We start from the raw sequence: 17,761 nt of genomic DNA on the forward strand, positions 1-17,761 counted from the left end.
AGTCTTTCTTACACTTAACAACAACAACAACAACAACAATAATTTTATTATTTATATGCCCCAGCTGCTCTGGGTGGCTCTCAACGAAATATTAAAAACACCTCTTAAGTGTTCCACACTTCTGTTTGTGCTGTGCCTTACCCCCTTGCCCTGCTCCTTTCCCGGAGAAAACCTGCTCTTGTATGCTAAATTGGAGCAAACGTCAATCTGGAAAGAACCCCAATTGCTGAATGAGTGCTGGACATTCAGCGGTGGTGTTTGGGGTATGTGAGTCTGACAATAAGGCAGCTTCTGGTGCTCCTATGGCATTCCATCTCCCACCCACGCCTATTTTCAATTTTCCCTTTCCACTATGTTTAGTTTGCTTTAGGGTTTCCACGCCTAAGGTTTTTTCTAAAGGTTTCCTTTTGTTTATCTGCAAGCCTTGGGGTTGCACCAGGTCTGTTGATATCTCCCTCTTCTGTGTGTATGGTGCTGTTTTGGGGACTTAAGAGTCCATACTCAGTGCCACTTCAGAGGGGCCACCCAAATTTACCGGTACATCTCCAGAGTAATTTCAAGACGGCTTCATATTTACCTATGTTTTCCTGGAAGCACTAGTTGAGCTTTGGGTGAAATTGTGTGCGTTACTTTTCAGTTATATCAGGGCAAGCTTAGAGGCATTGTAGAGCATAAGTAAATATCAGGCAACCTGAAAGAAATTTGTAAGTCATTCCAAACAGTGCTGTTATTTTGGAACAATAGCTGCCAAATGAAACTAAAGATTAAATACCTAGAATGGTGTGATGCAGGCATAACCTTTATTTGTATTGTTTTGCATACATTAAAGCACATGATAAATTATTCATTAATTCCTAGCAATCAATCATGATCATTGAGGTTACTGAAAGCCTCTTTATTTAAATACTCTTTGCTTAAACCATAGGAAACAAACATAAAACAACTGCTTTTATTGGACAAACATCGTTAACAGTTTGCAAAAAGATCAGGAACTCAGAACGTGGATTCTTATTTTCTCACTTCTTACCAGCGGTGTGCTCAGTGGGTGGTTTAGCAGGCCCCCTCCAAGACCCACATCTTTTATGCTGGGCCCCGGATCTCTGGACTCCTTTACCATTAAAAACAAACTTTTTAAAAATCTGCTTTGGCTTGCATTGAATGTAGTGCTAAGGAACTGTCCCATGAGCACAAGGATTTCTGCTTGTGCAGTGGGACTTTCTTCCCTCACAGGCCCCCTAAATCTGTTCTGGGGGTATCCCCAAGCCTCTGGGGCAGATTTGGAGAGGGGCACACATGGGGGAGGGGGCAAGTTCCATTGTGCAAGCAGAAATCCTTGCACTGGCAGGGAAATAAATTAGTGCAATGTTGGGGGGGGGAGCCTTTGCTTACAGGGCATGCTGGGGATGCTATGAAGCACAGTGGCAGAGAGACCCCAGCCACACCATCTTAATTCACTCAGGCACCTAAACTTGCATCTATACATATAAATTAGCATATGCACATGTCGTGCCAATTTGTGGCATGGTTGTTAATCTCTTAAGTACCTAGCAGTGCTCCTGCTTCTTATACGGGAAAGACAATCAGCTCAGATCAAAATGTAAAAGGAGTCCAGCATAATCAAATGATACATATTGAAGAACTGCCCACTTGTATTGAAGCAGGGTTTTAAAAGTCAGAGCAGTGACCCTACCAGGAATACTTCACTGATACGAGAGCCTATATACCTAGTTCTGCACTACTGAACTTTCTGACAATCAAAATGTACTTGTATATAGCATTTGTGTGACAAAGAGAATCAAACCCACTTTCGAGACCAAGTGTAAGCACCATTTGGAAAATATTCATGCATTAGGATGACAACGCTTTTCTGTGATCAATGTATACATTAAGTTTCATTGATTTAATCTTTGTAACAGCACTGCTATGAGATGGTGGTATTTCACTGTGAAAATGAAAGAGGTTAGTGAGAAGGCACCAGTCTGTTCAGCCAAGTTATCATTGGCAAAATGCAGTTTTACAGAGACACTGACAGTGCATGCCCAACTCTGCCTCTCTGAAAATATTATAGTAGCTGCAGCTAGAACATTAAATCAGATTAGTTGTGCACACAATGACTGCTAACTCAAAGCAAGTGCATGCCTGGGGGGAGGAATCTTTGCTGTTTGCAAGGGGAGTTTTCATTATGTGCTTTAATAACAGGAGTACATTGTTGTGAAATAAAGTTTCTAGTGATAGTACTGTAGGAAATAGAAGAAATGCATTCACTATGCTTAATAAGAAAAATTACGGTATTTATGATTTTGAGAAATTATTGGGTTGTTTTGGGTTGTTGTTGTTTTTTTGCTCTCAGCCATGTTTCATTTCTCCAGCTCTGGAAGCATGAGAATCAGTTGGCCCCTCACCTCCACATTCCACAAAAGCTATTAGTAACACACACACACAATTCTGAACACCATCCATTATCAGCAGCGCATAATACATAGCTGAGCCATAAAAAAGAAGAAGATCAGGATGTGTGATGAGTGCTTAAACTCTATCCAAGTGTTCTCTGCAAAGTAACAAAGAAAGATTGGACATATGCAGGAAAATATGACATATCTCTCTCACCCACATATATTTTCCAAGGAACACACTGTGAAAAGCTTCATGGGGCGGGGGGGGGGGGATGAGACCTTGTTATTCATTCAGTGCCTGGCAAACAAATTCAACCCTCTCTCTTGCACCAGGCCCAGGGGTGGGAGTGTTCAGTCACTTCCACCCAGCTCTCCTGGCTAAGCTAGCCTCCAGCCTTCTGCCACTGATGAAATGTTGCCAGTTTCATTCCATTGATGTTATTATCCTTCTGCCTACGAAATGTTCAGGTGTGCAGCAGTGCTTCCTATGGGATCTCCTCTACCCTGAAATGGAGTGTTTTTGTAGAGGAGGGAAGCTGCCCTAGGATCTGTTCATCCTGAGCCACTGCTGTTGTGTGATGACACTGGGCCTGGTTGAAGCATCAGCTCCAGCACTTTTGCTGCCTCCCTCCACCTTCCATGTCGGCTGCTGTGTGTGTCTGGGCTGGAGATGTGACAGAGTGCCTGTTGCTTGATAAAGCCTTGCCGCTTGGCAGCCAGGTTTAGGATTGCACCCTAAATGCTATACTACTCAGTATTAGGAGCAAGTTGTGCCAATTAAAGGGCTTTTTAGCAGAGGCAGCCGGAGAAAAATAAAGACATCCACTTGTTGACAGTGGTGAAGTGGCCAAGAAGGGGTTGGTTGGACTGGTTTAGTTGCCTTCCTTCTCTCTCTCATGGGGCAAGCTACAGCCCAGGCTGTCATAGTGCTTTTCATTAGTATCTGTGGCTTCTCCTGCACAAGGCTAGTCTGGCCACAGTTGCCCATGCCCTGATAACCTCCCAATTGGATTCCTATAATGTGTTCCATCTGGGGCTGCCTTTGAAGGCAGCAGTTTGGAAGCTTGAGCTGCTACAGCTGCCAGGATTTTAACTGGCACAGCCTATTCAGGCCATCTATCATTAAAAGAGCTCAACTGGCTGGCTGCCCACTTCTATGCCCACTCAAAGTGCTAGCATTGACTTTTAAAGCCTAAACAGCTTGGGATCCCAGTACTTGCAGGAGTGCCTTCCTGCTTGCACTCTCAGATCATTAGCTAAGGTTCTTTCCTGTGATTCTTTATTTTCTTTAGCAAATTTGTACACCATTCAGTCAAAAGGAAAGTCCCACCTCAGTGCTGAATGATACAAAACATTACATGAAACAATATAAAATTCAAACAGGAATACTGTACTGTTAGTCAAGTAACTAATAATACAAAAATGGTCACATTTCAGGAAAGCTTGATTAAACGAAGATCTTTGCTTCTAAGTTAATACAGATGGAACTTGTTAGATCTTCTTTGGCAGGTAGTTCCATAACATCAGTGCTGCTACTGGTAGAGGCTGATCTGTTAGGGTAAATGGACAACTGGCCCACCAACCTCAGATTGCCCTCAGCCATCTCTCACCTGTCCACTTTCTTGCTGCCGACCATTCAGGGGGTGGCTTTGCCTGGCAGCGGCCCCAAATTGTTTAAGGCTTTATATACATACTAACAGCAGCACCTTAAATTTGATCTGTGGGTCCAGAATTGGTCTCCACAGTCACCTACGGACACACTGTTAAGACCATATTTGGCTGTGAGTGATTGCCAAAGAAAGAAGAAGAAGAGATTGGACCCAGTAGCATATTGGTTTGTTGGCAGATTTTTCAAGCTTAGGAAGATACCTGAGTTTCCAGTGACAGACACCTGTAGGAGCATCCCCCAGACTGCATGCCTGCCCTTTCAAAGGTCATGCAACCCTGCCCAAAACAGACAGCTGGCCTATCTTCTGACCACAGAAATCACTTGCCCACAGAAGCTCTGTCATGCCAGGATTCACTCAGTTTCCTAGCCTTCATCCAGCCCACCACAGCATCCAGTCCAGAGCTTATACAGCCACTTCTGGTTCAGATGTGACAAAAAAATAGACCTGGGTGACATCAATGAAGTGAGTGATAACTGGAGAGGGGGCTTTCTCAGCCATCGTGCCTCATTCATAGAATGGCATTCCCCCAGGAAGTTCACGTGGTAGTAATGTTGCCATCTGAAACTGCCTTTTTTGCCCTGGTTGATAACCATCTCTAGGAGAGACAGAGGGAATGTAACATGGTGGGTTCTTCTGGATTTCTTCTCAGTGGTTTTCACAGCCATTTGCCATGCTTAGATCAGGGACAGCTGAGAGAAAACCAGCTTCCACACCAGTGTCCATCAAGGAGTTCTTGCTGTTATGGATGACCCCTTAATTGCAGATTCAATTGTCTATATTTTGATGAAATTGTTTTATTGCACATTTTAATTTTGGATGCCTATATTTCAATGATTCTGTATTTTTTAAAATATACCTGTAAACCATATTGAAGTCCTTTTTTTTGCATCAAGTGTTATTTAGATTGATTGATTGATTGATTGATCAATCACCATCATATTTTAGGTGCCAAATAAACCCCCTTTTATTATCCCAGGCTTTTAAATTTTAAGCATTTTGAAATCTTACCAATTGCCTGTTTTATTTTGTTATTTCAATTGTGTAAACTTACATGGAACCAATTTCAGTAAGATGTGATATATTAATATTGTAAATATTTCATTGTTATTATCAATTATTCTAGCTCACCGCTGTCATTGCCAATGGAGTGGGGGGAGCCAAATGGTGGATATGTCCACACAATTGTAAATATTCATATTTAACAGAGAGGCACCTTCTATATTACCTAGTGTTCCAAAGAATAGTTTTATTCCATCAGTTTTACTCCTTAAAGGGGAGGAATGCCCTCACTATCATTTGTGTTCAGCTGCTACATAATCATTCCACTAGTTTACAGCAGATCCTACTGTCAATGAAAATAATCACCCATCGTGATTTTCTATTACTGAATCAAAGGTGGAAAAACAAAAGCATTTGCAATAGCCTGCAGCAGCTGACCATCAACATTAGTTTGGAACTGATGTTGCTGCCTCTCCTTTTATTTAGATGGACATTTTTCATACCATTTTTGGTGGGGTATTTTTCCGTCCGATGCAGCAGATCAACTTTTTGTACAGAGAAATGAGCCTGTCTTGTCCCAGCTTGAAAGCGATGATGACGATTTCCATGCCGACCACAATATAAAATGACAAAAACAAAAAGAAGTTGGGGTGTTCCAGGGCAACGTCACCAAAGCCAATTGTTGTTAAGGTGATGAAGCAGAAATAGAAAGCGCCCTCGAAATTCAAACGGCTTTCCCAGCGTGGAAGGATGGCGGCAGCACAGGAAATGTATACAAAGACAATGAGCATCATCAACCAAAATGGCACATCCAGCTTTTCTACTCTTTTCCCTATATTGTCCATATTGTCAATCATGTGGTTCATCATTGCCCCTGAATCCAGTTCAGGGCATGAACTCCATCGTTCAAACTTGCCAGGTCTCGGTGGTGCAAGGAACTGGTTCTCCCTGGCAATAAGTTGTTCAAATATTTCGACATTTCGACTTTGGCAAGGCTTTATTTTCAGTGAAGAATGATGTCTTAGCACTTCTTTGATGTTTAAAGGTTCATGAAGGACTACTTTGGTTTGCCTGAGGGCTAAGGATCCAGATTTTGAGTCTCTCTTCTTCTTCCAGCAGGATGCAAGAGAAAGCCTGGCTAATATTTTTGACTGTAGTTGTCTCCCTTTATTGTAAGATGTGGATAATATAGATGAGAGGATGTCTCCCATATCAGTGAGAACTAAGAACATTAGAGGGATGCCAAATAATGCATACAGCATACACAAGTATTTCCCAGGTCTTGTCACAGGGTAGGTATGACCATAACCTGAAACCAAACAGAATCAGAGAAGCACAATTTAAATTCCATTTGATTTGTTTTTTCACTGGTATGTCAATTAAATCCAAGCTGATGAAATATGCAAAGAATTTCCTCCCTTTATCCAATATTGCTTCCCTGCCACCCAGAACATGAAGTCTAAAAACAGACAGCTCTACTACATTCATGTATTTCCATTGCATGTGACAAATACTATGCAGAACTTAATTTACCTACCTACAATGCAAGACTAAATGGTTTCTTTAAGTCCCCTTTTGTGCATTTTTTAAATTCTTTTGGAAAGGTTGCCTCCTTCTGTAGAGTTTATCCTTAGTTTCTTCATGCTTATCTGCAAATAACAACATTCTTCCAGTACAGTGGTACCTCGGGTTAAGAACTTAATTTGTTCTGGAGGTCCATTCTTAACCTGAAACTGTTCTTAATCTGAAGCACCACTTTAGCTAATGGGGCCTCCCTCTGCCGCCGTGCCGCCACCGCATGATTTCTGTTCTCATCCTGAAGCAAAGTTCTTAACCCAAGGTACTATTTCTGGGTTAGCGGAGTCTGTAACCTGAAGCGTCTGTAACCTGAAGCGCCTCTAACCTGAGGTACCACTGTATCTAACTTGGGTATCATTTGCTCAACTAAAGACTGACTTTTGGTAATCCTTGATTGATTTTTATTTTTTTAAGTGCTGGTAGGTGATTTAGCAAGATGTTAGCATACTTCAACTTCATCTCTTTGTAATACACTGGTTGACTACAACACAAGGCCAGCCCAAGACATTTTGCTGCCTGAGGCAAAGGGAACGATGGCACTTCTCCCATTCCATGCACGGAAGTTGATCAAACTTGTTCTTGACTCTTACATTTGGCAATGGGAAAAAATTATCCACCCCATCTGAGGACAGCAAGCTACCTTAGGGCTTTCAGGGCAGTCTGTATGGGTTACACCATTCTGCCTGCTCCCTTCCCTTTAGTATCTGCTGCCTGAGGCCTCACTCTCCCTTAAAGATCTAGCAGCAAAGGGCAAATCGTCAACAAATCAAATCACATAATGTCAACTTGCATTAATAACATTCCTATATGTTATGATCAGAGTCCTTTCCTCCTAAGAACTAATAGAAAATTGGGTTTGGGGGGGGGGGTACAGTGATTCCACACTGCATACAAAATACAATAGGAAGATAGTAGTTTATGAGGAGATCTGTCACTACATATGCTACTTAGTTCATCAAGAGATGTTAGCAAACCAAAGGTTTAACAGCATATCTTATTTGTGTCCACTCAAAAGCATGTTGCACTGAGTTCAATAGGACTTACTCCCAGAAAAGTTGTTATAGAAGTACCTCCCAAATACTGCATGAATTCTTGCTACTAAGCATTCCTACAGTCTTTAGATTCCATTCTCAACTTTACAGCCAACTTGATGTGTGGCCTTGAAGCTTGGAATGCCTTTATCTCCTTACTTTCACACCTGGAAGCAACTAATAATGTAGACTTCAGGGATTGGCTAGAGGAGGAAGTTAATTGCTATAATTTAAATGTATGGAGTAGGTTTTTTTTTTTGTTTCCTTTTTATCTCTTAATGATAGTAATCGAAAAGGCTTAAGCCCAGACTCTGGGATTTTTGGGGGGATGGGGTGGGGTTGTTATTTGTAAAATACTTTAACAATACAGTCCACCCAAATACTAACAAATTCTGCCTGAGGTTACAGGCAACAGAGAGTGTGTCCTCCTTTCCTATCTCAAATACAGTAAACAAAAAAAAAAACCCTCAGCAAATAGATTGGCATTGCTTTCATGATTTTGCTGGCTTGGCTTGATTTCCTGAGTCCAGGGGTATTTGCCTTACAGGCACCGTCTAGTTCATGAGCCACAACTGTCTGGATTGCGTATATGGATTGGACCAGGAAGGGGAAGAGAACTGGTGGAGGGATAAGCCTTCTTTGGGAGCAGGGAACTATATTATTATTATTATTATTATTATTATTATTATTATTATTATTATTTCCAGCTTTATGATAGTATGAAGTCTACAGCTGGACAAATATTCTTTTATATGTTTGCTGCTTTAAGATAACGTTGAAAACCTGCTGTACTAAAATATCTTCAAATTTCTTGGAGGTTTTATTTCCCTGCAAGATAGATTCTTATTTTTCTGCCTCATTCGCAACACCTGTATGTTTCCAGTAGTTTTAATAGTCAATGTTATCTATTCTGTTCAACATATAAGGTGGCAAATACCCAACATATGAAATTTTTATAATGATTTTATTCTAGGTTAATACAAATGGACTTTGCTGCAGCTGCTAAGAATGTCATATTCAAACTGGATTCCTTTATTTGTTCATTTATCATTTGCCCCCTAACAGGATTTGAAAACTAGTATTTCACTGGAAATATTTTTTACAATCAACTTATTGATACTTAAGTTATAGAAACATTTCTACGGCTTTTCTAACTGTGAGGCTACAACATGGGAAAGTCAGGATGAGTAAGGTCACTCTGCATGAACTACTTGCATCACTGCAAACTCCCTTTGCATGCTTACAGAAGCAAATCTCACTAAGTTAATGAGGCTTACTCCTTAGTACAAGGATGGTCAACCTTTCATCTGTCTTTGAGAGTAAGCTATGGTGGGCTGAATGCCAGCAGTTGGCATAACCAGAGCTGAAAGTGGACCTAACCCCCACACCCATCCTCATCTTTATTCTCTCTCTTCCACTCTTCTGCCTGCACAAGGGGATGGGGACAGATGGCTCTTGACAGACATCTGATCCAATAGCTTTCTGCAACCTAAAAGCCATAAGACCCAAGCACACCTGCCATGCTCTACCCTAGCAAATGGGCTGTGGGTTGCAGCCTCACTGACTTCAGTGGGCCAGCTGTTAAACTAATTCAGCCCATCTCACTTGGAATGCTGTTGCTGGATTGCAATGTATGGTGTCAAAAATAAAATGTCTTATGGTCCATTTTAATCCTCACAGCAGTCTAGGCTAGGCTGAGATATAACTTCTGTCCCAAGGACAGAGGGCAGGTGTCTGAACGTGGAACTCCCTGGCCCTCTAATAATAATAATAATAATAATTTATTATTTATATCCCGCCCATCTGGCTGGGCCTTCCCAGCCACTCTGGGCGGCTTCCATAAAAAACAAAAATACAGTAAAATCACACGTTAAAAACTTCCCTGAACAGGGCTGCCTTAAGATGTCTTCTGAATGTCAGGTAGTTGTTTATCGCTTTGACATCTAAATACTATACCACACTGGATCTCAGTTAGATAGTAGGAATTTGCCACATATCAGGTCCATCTAGCTAAGTAGTCTCTACTCTTCTGTCACTTTATATTCCTTTTCTTCTAATATACACATTTTTGTACAGAGTTTTACCTAATATACACATTTTTGGAAAGCAGTTTTCTTGAGTATAATGTATTTATATATATATATTTCAACAATAAGTTGATTCTCATACACATTTTACCCTGGGGGAGTGATTTGGAAAATTCAAAGATGTGCAAATTTCAGAGGATGGCTGTGCCAGTTGGTACCTCCTCTCTGATGCTCATGAAAGGTCTCAGTGAACATCCCCTCTTTCCCAAACTGTTGTCTAAACAGTTTGGGAATTTTTTTTAAACAGAAATCAATGACAGACTATAATTGGCCATTAACTCCCAAATCCTTATTGCCTGGATTCATAAGTGACTACAAATCAGACATGCACTGTCTTGTAATCCCAGAATTGTTGACGACAGCAAAAATGATAATTGCAAAAAGTTGGTGTAGTTCCAAAGTGCTCACAATCAAGAAATAGGTTGCCAATGTATGGCAAGCAGCCACAAGTGAGGAGGGGGGAAGAGAATGCAGAACAGTGTCAATCACGTCAATCACGTGTCAATCATGTCTTAACTTTTGAAAATCATCAAATGACATCAATACTAATATTTATATTTTATTTTTGTTAAAAATTGTCATGTATTAATATTTCTGTTATGAGATACCTTTTGGATCTACCCTGTTGCTTATTTTACTATAAATTCAATTGCTAAAAATAGCAATATGGCATTTGTCAGCCACAAACGAATTAGGTCCCTATTACTGTGAATCTTTTGGTATGCATATGTTGCTTAGATGATTATTTCTTGAAACAGTCATCTTAAATGACTTAGCTAGCAGAAGAAGACTAGATTCACCAAAGCCCACCTTTCCCCATATGATGTACTACACTGGAAGGAAAATGCAAATGTTAAAAACTAACATTGCTCCTTGCTAATATATCTTTAAGAGAACTCCAAGTGAGATTTTACTTGCTCCTTGAATATCATTGGTTCAATGAACATAATATGTTCATTGAAGTGGTCCCTATAAGTTATTGTCTTTACCTCAATCTCAGGAAATAAATTGGGGTATACCAACTGATGACCTGAAGATTCATTCATTTATTTATTACATTTATATTCCACCTTTCCTCCAGGAAGCTCAAGGTGGCATACATGTTTCCTCTTCCTTTCCATTTATCCTCACAACAACCCTGTGAAGTAGGTTAGGTGGAGAGGTAGTGATCCAGTGAGCTTCATGGAAGAGTGGGGATTTGAACTCCAGTCTGCCAGGTACTCTAAGCACTATACCATACAGGCTATCTGTGCAGAGGTAGAGAATCTATCTCTGGTGCATGCATCACAAGAATATACATAGTACACATAGCCTAAGCACTAAGAGAGGCATCAATGCTCTGACACTGAAACCAAATCATCATTTATACATTATGCACTATTGCGGTTTGAGACTAGTGTCCTCCTGACCTGGTTTCTTCTTCCTGGTTTGAGGTAGTGGCAATCATATTTCACTGAGAAAAAATTGGGGTTTTTTCTGGAGGGGGAGCTCCCAATTTAATTTGATTATATACCAATATATTCTGACAGGAGATGAAATAATATTATTAGCAGCTGAATTAAATATGAGGGGTGAATGGGGTGTTAAGAGAGGGGTAGTACCTGTGGTGGGGGACACGTGGTTCTCCTTCTGGGGTAGTTTGTCCACTTTGGTCCCCACCCTGCACTCAGCTCTCACCTGTGGCTCTTAGAAGCTGTCAGCACGCGACAGCAGCCATATCCCAGGAATGACTTCAACTGGCTGGCTAAACCAGGTGAGGGTAGCCGATGGGTCTCAAACCCTTGGTGAGTTGGGGACTTCTCCTGCACGTGAAGACAGGTGCTGCCGGATTGAGTAGACAAGACCAGTAGTGGGTCCAACGATGAAGAAGGGAGTTTCTGCACATGCTGTAGAGCAGCGGTTCTCAACCTGTGGGTCCCCAGATGTTGTTGGACTACAACTCCCATTATCCTTGAGCTCTGGCCTTGCTAGCTAGGGGTGATGGGAGTTGTAGTTCAACAACATCTGGGGACCCACAGGCAGGGGGGGGGCCACACCGGGAAGTTTTCTAAATTTTAGATGAAAATTAGTGAGTTTTAAAGTTTTTTACAAGTATTTTAGAGTCATATGATCAACATTAGAACCCCGAAAACTCAACTCTCTATAACTCCACACTCCGGGAAACTCGACAAGCCTGAAACACTTTTTGGCTTTGAAAAAAGAAACAAAACATAAACACGCACGGTATTTTCGTAAAAAGCTAATTTAATTTACAGTAACAATTATGCTTATAGACTATTACAGAGCAGTGAATATATAGCTCTGAAAAGACTGAAATGATATTTAAATAAATCCTAAACTATCATTAAAAGAATAAAACATAAAATATTGCTGTCGCACAGTAATAGCACTTTGATTAATAAGTGAAATAGCTAATTTAAGCTTACTTTGAATAAGGCTGAGGGTTCATTAAATAAAAATAATATCTCAAAGTTAATGCTTTAATACAGTTAATAAAGTTAATACAGTATGCCTAATACTGTATGTAAATACTGTAATACTGTATGTAAATCACGGGCTTTAATTGGGTCTTACACCCTAAAAATATTTAAGTATTTGAAAATAACTAATACAGTACTATAGTAATATAGAAATACAGTACTAAACTAGTACTAATATTTCGAAACTGAAAATTTAACATTCTGTATGTATTTAATTCTCTATTTTATAAAGATTTTTAATATCTGACAGTGAGTTTGGAGTAGCCCAATGCAAAAATCCTGAGGATCCATGTGGATCCATGCTTTGTAACCACGTTTTTGCACCACTGTGACCCTAGGCAACAGTGGGTGCGTGATTTTTTTGGTGCAAGATGTAGCCATGGACATGCTATGTGATCTGATGGTGAATTTGGGGTGACCCAGTGCAAAGATCCTGTGGATCCATGCTTTGTAACCACGTTTTTGCACCATTGCAGCCCCAGGCAACAGTGGGTGTGTGATTTTTTTGGTACAGACTGTAGCCATGGACATGCTATGTGATCTGATGGTGAATTTGGGGTGACCCAATGCAAAAATCCTGAGGATCCATGTGGATCCGTGCTTTGTAACCACGTTTTTGCACCACTGTGACCCTAGGCAACAGTGGGTGCGTGATTTTTTTGGTGCAAGATGTAGCCATGAACATGCTATGTGATCTGATGGTGAATTTGGGGTGACCCAATGCAAAAATCCTGAGGATCCATGTGGACCGTGCTTTGTAACCACGTTTTTGCACCATTGTGGCCCCAGGCCACAGTGGGTGCGTGATTTTTTTGGTGCAGGCTGTAGCCATGGACATGCTATGTTATCTGATGGTGAATTTGGGGTGACCCAGTGGAAAGATCCTGTGGATCCATGCTTTGTAACCACGTTTTTGCACCATTGCAGCCCCAGGCAACAGTGGGTGCGTGATTTTTTTGGTACAGACTGTAGCCATGGACATGTAATGTGATCTGATGGTGAATTTGGGGTGACCCAATGCAAAAATCCTGAGGATCCATGTGGATCCGTGCTTTGTCACCACGTTTTAAATGGGGAGGGAAGGAAAAACACAGAAGGGACAAGAAGCACAAGAGGGGTGTGCGGAGAAGCAGCTGGCTAAGAATGCAGGGGAGGAGTTTAACGGGGTGGGGGGGAGGAAAGGAAGACAAAAGTCCCCCCCCCCCAAGCCAGCCCTCTCTCTCTCTCTCCCACCTGCATGTTTTTCGGCTGCCTGCGAGTCCCTAGAGCACGGAGAGGAGGAGGTGGTGGGCTGGAGCCTGCACGTAGTGTGACTAGGAAAGAATTAGAAGGAAGGACTCGATCCTTTCCTTAACCCTCTGCTTGCCAGGAGGGCAGGGGATTCCCTGCTCTTTGTTGAGTTTGAGCAAACGCAGCAACAGAAGCGGGTGGGCAGTAAGACCCTGAGGCAGAATGCAGGAAAGCAGCAGCTTCCGCCTTCCCTCCGCCCGCCCGCCCTATCTTATTTTTGCCTGATTTTTGCCTATTTTTGCCCCTGCGCTCCGGCAAGTCAGCTCCAGGGACCACACATTCGCTCAATAACACGCACAGACATTTCCCCTTACTTTTTAGGAGAAAAAATCTGCGTGTTATAGAGCGAAATTTACGGTAATAATTTTCTTAAATTATTGGGGGGGCGGAGCCCCCCCAAACGAATTTTTGAGGGGGCTCGGGCCCCCTCAGGCCCCATGGAGTCGGCGCCTATGCCCACAGGTTGAGAAAGGCTGCTGTAGAGGGAAGTGAGGGGCAGATGAGGCTCATCAACCTGGGAAGGCAGCCCATCTAGAAGAAGGAAAACTCTGATCCTAAAACTCTGCTGCCTTGCGGGATATCTTTGGGAGAAGAAAAGGCTAACCCTACACAAATCCTGAGTGGAGTCCCTAAGACAGTTGGATGGCATCTTGTATATCTCCTTCCGGCAACTCCTGCAGCAATGCTGGTGCCAAACATATCGCTCTGCTTTCCTTTGAACCACAACAGAAAGGCTGAGAGGGGGATCTTGTCATCTTGGCAGCCCTCGACCTCCATACACACTGCCCTGGTTTGTGCCCCAGGCGAGTCACTTCAGTGCTGCTAGCACAGCAGTTTGACTTCCGCCTGCCCCCCAGGCACACTCCATTGTCTCTCAAGATAGATGGAGGCCAACAAAATTAATAATAAGGTACATCTCCACCTCCATTGTTCTGCCCGGACACTGAGGTCCACCTCCGAGGGCCTTCTGGCAGTTCCCTCACTGCGAGAAGTGAGGTTACAGGGAACCAGGCAGAGGGCCTTCTCGGTAGTGGCGCCCGCCCTGTGGAACACCCTCCCATTGGATGTCAAGGAAATAAACAACTATCTGACTTTTAGAAGACATCTGAAGGCAGTCCTGTTTAGGGAAGTTTTTAATGTTTGATATTTTATCACTTTATTATTATTAATACTGTATTAATATTCTGTTGGAATATAATTAAATATGAAGTGAATGTGTTTTATGTGTGTTTTATCCTGTTCTCTAAATGTTGTTCATCGACAAGATTAGTAAAGATTTGATGTGATGTGATTTGATTGGGGATTAAAATATGAAGCACAAGTCTTCAGAATGTATATAAATTAGAGACACGTCTTTACACATAATACTAACTGACATAATAAAGTTATATTCGAATATTGCAAATATTTTTTTAACATCAATAACTTTAAACCTTTTCCAAACAGAAATGTAAGAAGATTTCTAGATTTGGTGTGCCTGGGGACCCTCATGAGCCCCACATCCTGTACTCCCTTATATGGCTGCCCCAATGAATAATCCTGGAAGCTTTACTCCAGCTTTCTATGGGAAGTTTCTGCACCTTATGATGACTTAACTTACTTGTTTGTTTCAGCTACTTTTATAACACTGAAGAAGTGTCTTCACGTTGTATGTAAAAACTTTATGAGAGGTCCTTGATGTAACTTGCAGTACAATCACATGTTTTCTCGGAAGTAAATCCCACTGTATCCAGTGTGACTTACTGTCTGATAAATGAGCACAGGATTGTAGCTTTGCAACCATAAACCCTATGTGTATATATATTTGGAAGTAATCTCTCTGAGTTCAATGAGAGTTACTCCTATGTACATGGACACCGACATTCACCCTCAAATGACTATATTCATGGTGTAATGTAGGTAACTTTGAGATTCTGGTGGCATATGCTGTTGCTGAAGAAGCTACAGGTTCCCACTGGGGTTTATATATTTCTTGCAGACATGCTGATGAGCTCAGTTATCTTAACAAGTCAAGTGCAAAATACTTTCGAAAAGTCATACTTACCCACTGTTGTGAACACAGTGCAGCAGAAAAAGAGAGAGCCCAGAAAGGACCATTTCTTTTTAGGGTCGCCAAACCATTCCCATTCAATTGTTTCAATCAGCTTACGTGCTTCTTCCTTGAACTCATCAAAGGAGATCTCATTTCCTGTTCATAAGAAAGTGGGATTTAGTATTAAACAAACTGAAAATTATGGTCCTGGATGATGGACAATAAGTAAGGGTTATGGGCCGTTGAGTTATTCAGCACAGACTGGCTGGCTGGCTTTTATTGAGGTTTAGGTTTTTTAAAACAAGTCCACCCACGCCTCTCTTCCAGTGCATCATTCCATGGAGAGGAAAGTAATGATTGGACGGGGGGGGGGGCGCTTATGATCTGGCAGCTGTTCTTCCCTAATTCCTGGGTGAGGGTGGGGGTTTCCACTCTAGCTGGTGTTGAAATAAATGTAAACAGCACCTGCTTGGTAACACAAGCATGTGCGTTTACATGTTTTCCATAGTACTGAGTGAAGGCATGGAGAAAATACTGAGGAGTGATAGAAAAAAGAAAACATCATAAAATTAAACCTGAGATTGAATTTCAAGCATAATTTTAACAAAATGTTCCTGACAAATTTGGATCTTAAATATTTTTTCAATAAATTATCACCATTGTTCCAAACCCATTCTTTCTTAAAATGATACATCCTGGAACAATCACATTCCTCGAAAAGGACTTATTGCTTCTTAGGATATGTACAAAACTTGACTTTAGGATTGTAGCATTGTAGGGCAGGCATGGTACAGCCGCCTACAGTGATTGGTATGAAAGAAAGCCTCAAAATAATGAACTGCTTTACTGGAACCAAGGAATCTGTTTCACACCAAAATGTCCATTCATGGGCAGTGCCCCACAACCCATGACCAAGATTGTGGGGTGAGAAAGATCTACACAACAATAAAGTCATAAAATGGGGAAGAAGACCTAAGCAGCAGCTGTTTTCATAAACCAGAGATAAGTATAATGTTCGGAAACTGGGAGCAGAGATTCCTCCGAAGATGAGAAATCCTTTCACATTAAAACAAGCAAAAAACAAACCAACCACCCAACACAGTATATTGCAGAGTCACAGGTGCCCAAATATATTCAGATATTCAAAAGGACAAGAGAATTGACATCCACTCTGTGAAATAAACTTGGGTTAATACATCTCTGCCAATGCTACTTGTGCACATACCTGATGAATTCTTTGACAGATTCCAAAGCTGTCGCATGAAAGTTTGATATGCTTCTGTTTCATTGCTTTCTCTGTTGCCTTCAACATGAGAAAACATGAGAGCACCCAGCAATGCGTAGATCACTAAGGAACAAATGAAGCAGACATGAGGGAAGACTGTCCAAAACACTTGGTTGCAGGACTTTTTCTCTGTCTGGGAAGGCGATGGTTCTGTCTTCATCTTCTCAAAACTTTTGTCTCGGCAAAAGCAGACTCAAGAAAGCTCCAGCACTCCTGTGAAACCTCTTCCGCTTAAGAGGAATAGAATACACTATTTCTGTTCCATGCTTAAAGCGCTCTTGATATTATAACTGGAGATATCCTCACAATACCCAAAGGAGCCTGGAGAGAGCTTGCAACCAATCATGTCTGAGAAATATCCGTCTGTCAGATGTTAATACTTTGTGCAGAATGGCTATTGATTTCCACCAGAGCTATAATGCATGCAGATGACAGGCTACAGTACAGCCTCTCTGACAGTTACGTGATATTTGAAAGGAGGGGATAGTTTGGGTACTGTGCAGTATAACTTCCTGCGATCTGCCCTCTGGCAACAACTGAAACGAAATTTCCAGTAAGAGAAAGCAAACTGCAGAGTATAGATAATGGATACAGATAATGGATCAGAATATGATCAGGGGGTTTCCCCAAGGAGTGAAGATGTAGTATCTATTGTGCTTCTGCCATTGTATGGATTAATGTTTATTTTCCAGGGAATTCAAAATATCACTCTGTTTTGCTATTCCTCCCACCCTTTCATCCTGGCTTTCTGGGTGTTTGCTGCACTAAGACTGCAGTCCTAACAACAACAACAACAACAACAACAACAACAACCCCACTAACCTGGAAATAAGCCCCATTGAATTCAAGTAGTAGACAGGATTAGGACTGTGTTGTAGGTCAGTATCCTGTGTATATATACAGATTAGAATGCCTT

At 41.5% G+C, this 17,761-nt stretch overlaps 1 protein-coding gene and 1 long non-coding RNA gene across 2 annotated transcripts in view; one reads left to right on the top strand and one right to left on the bottom strand.

Annotated features, from left to right (window-relative positions):
* Window positions 1-17,761, top strand: part of LOC307216487 — a 302,624-nt gene that overhangs the window by 250,850 nt on the left and 34,013 nt on the right. The gene's annotated exons all lie outside the window — the stretch shown is intronic.
* Window positions 5,560-17,005, bottom strand: KCNK18 (potassium two pore domain channel subfamily K member 18; the record flags this gene model as incomplete). The annotated part of the gene is made up of 3 exons (XM_079978564.1): window positions 5,560-6,371; window positions 15,573-15,716; window positions 16,786-17,005. The coding sequence occupies 3 exons, from the start codon at window positions 17,003-17,005 to the stop codon at window positions 5,560-5,562; spliced, it is 1,176 nt and encodes a 391-aa protein (XP_079834690.1).

This window comes from Podarcis cretensis (genome assembly GCF_951804945.1).
Source record: "Podarcis cretensis genome assembly, chromosome: 5".
NCBI lineage: Eukaryota > Metazoa > Chordata > Lepidosauria > Squamata > Lacertidae > Podarcis > Podarcis cretensis.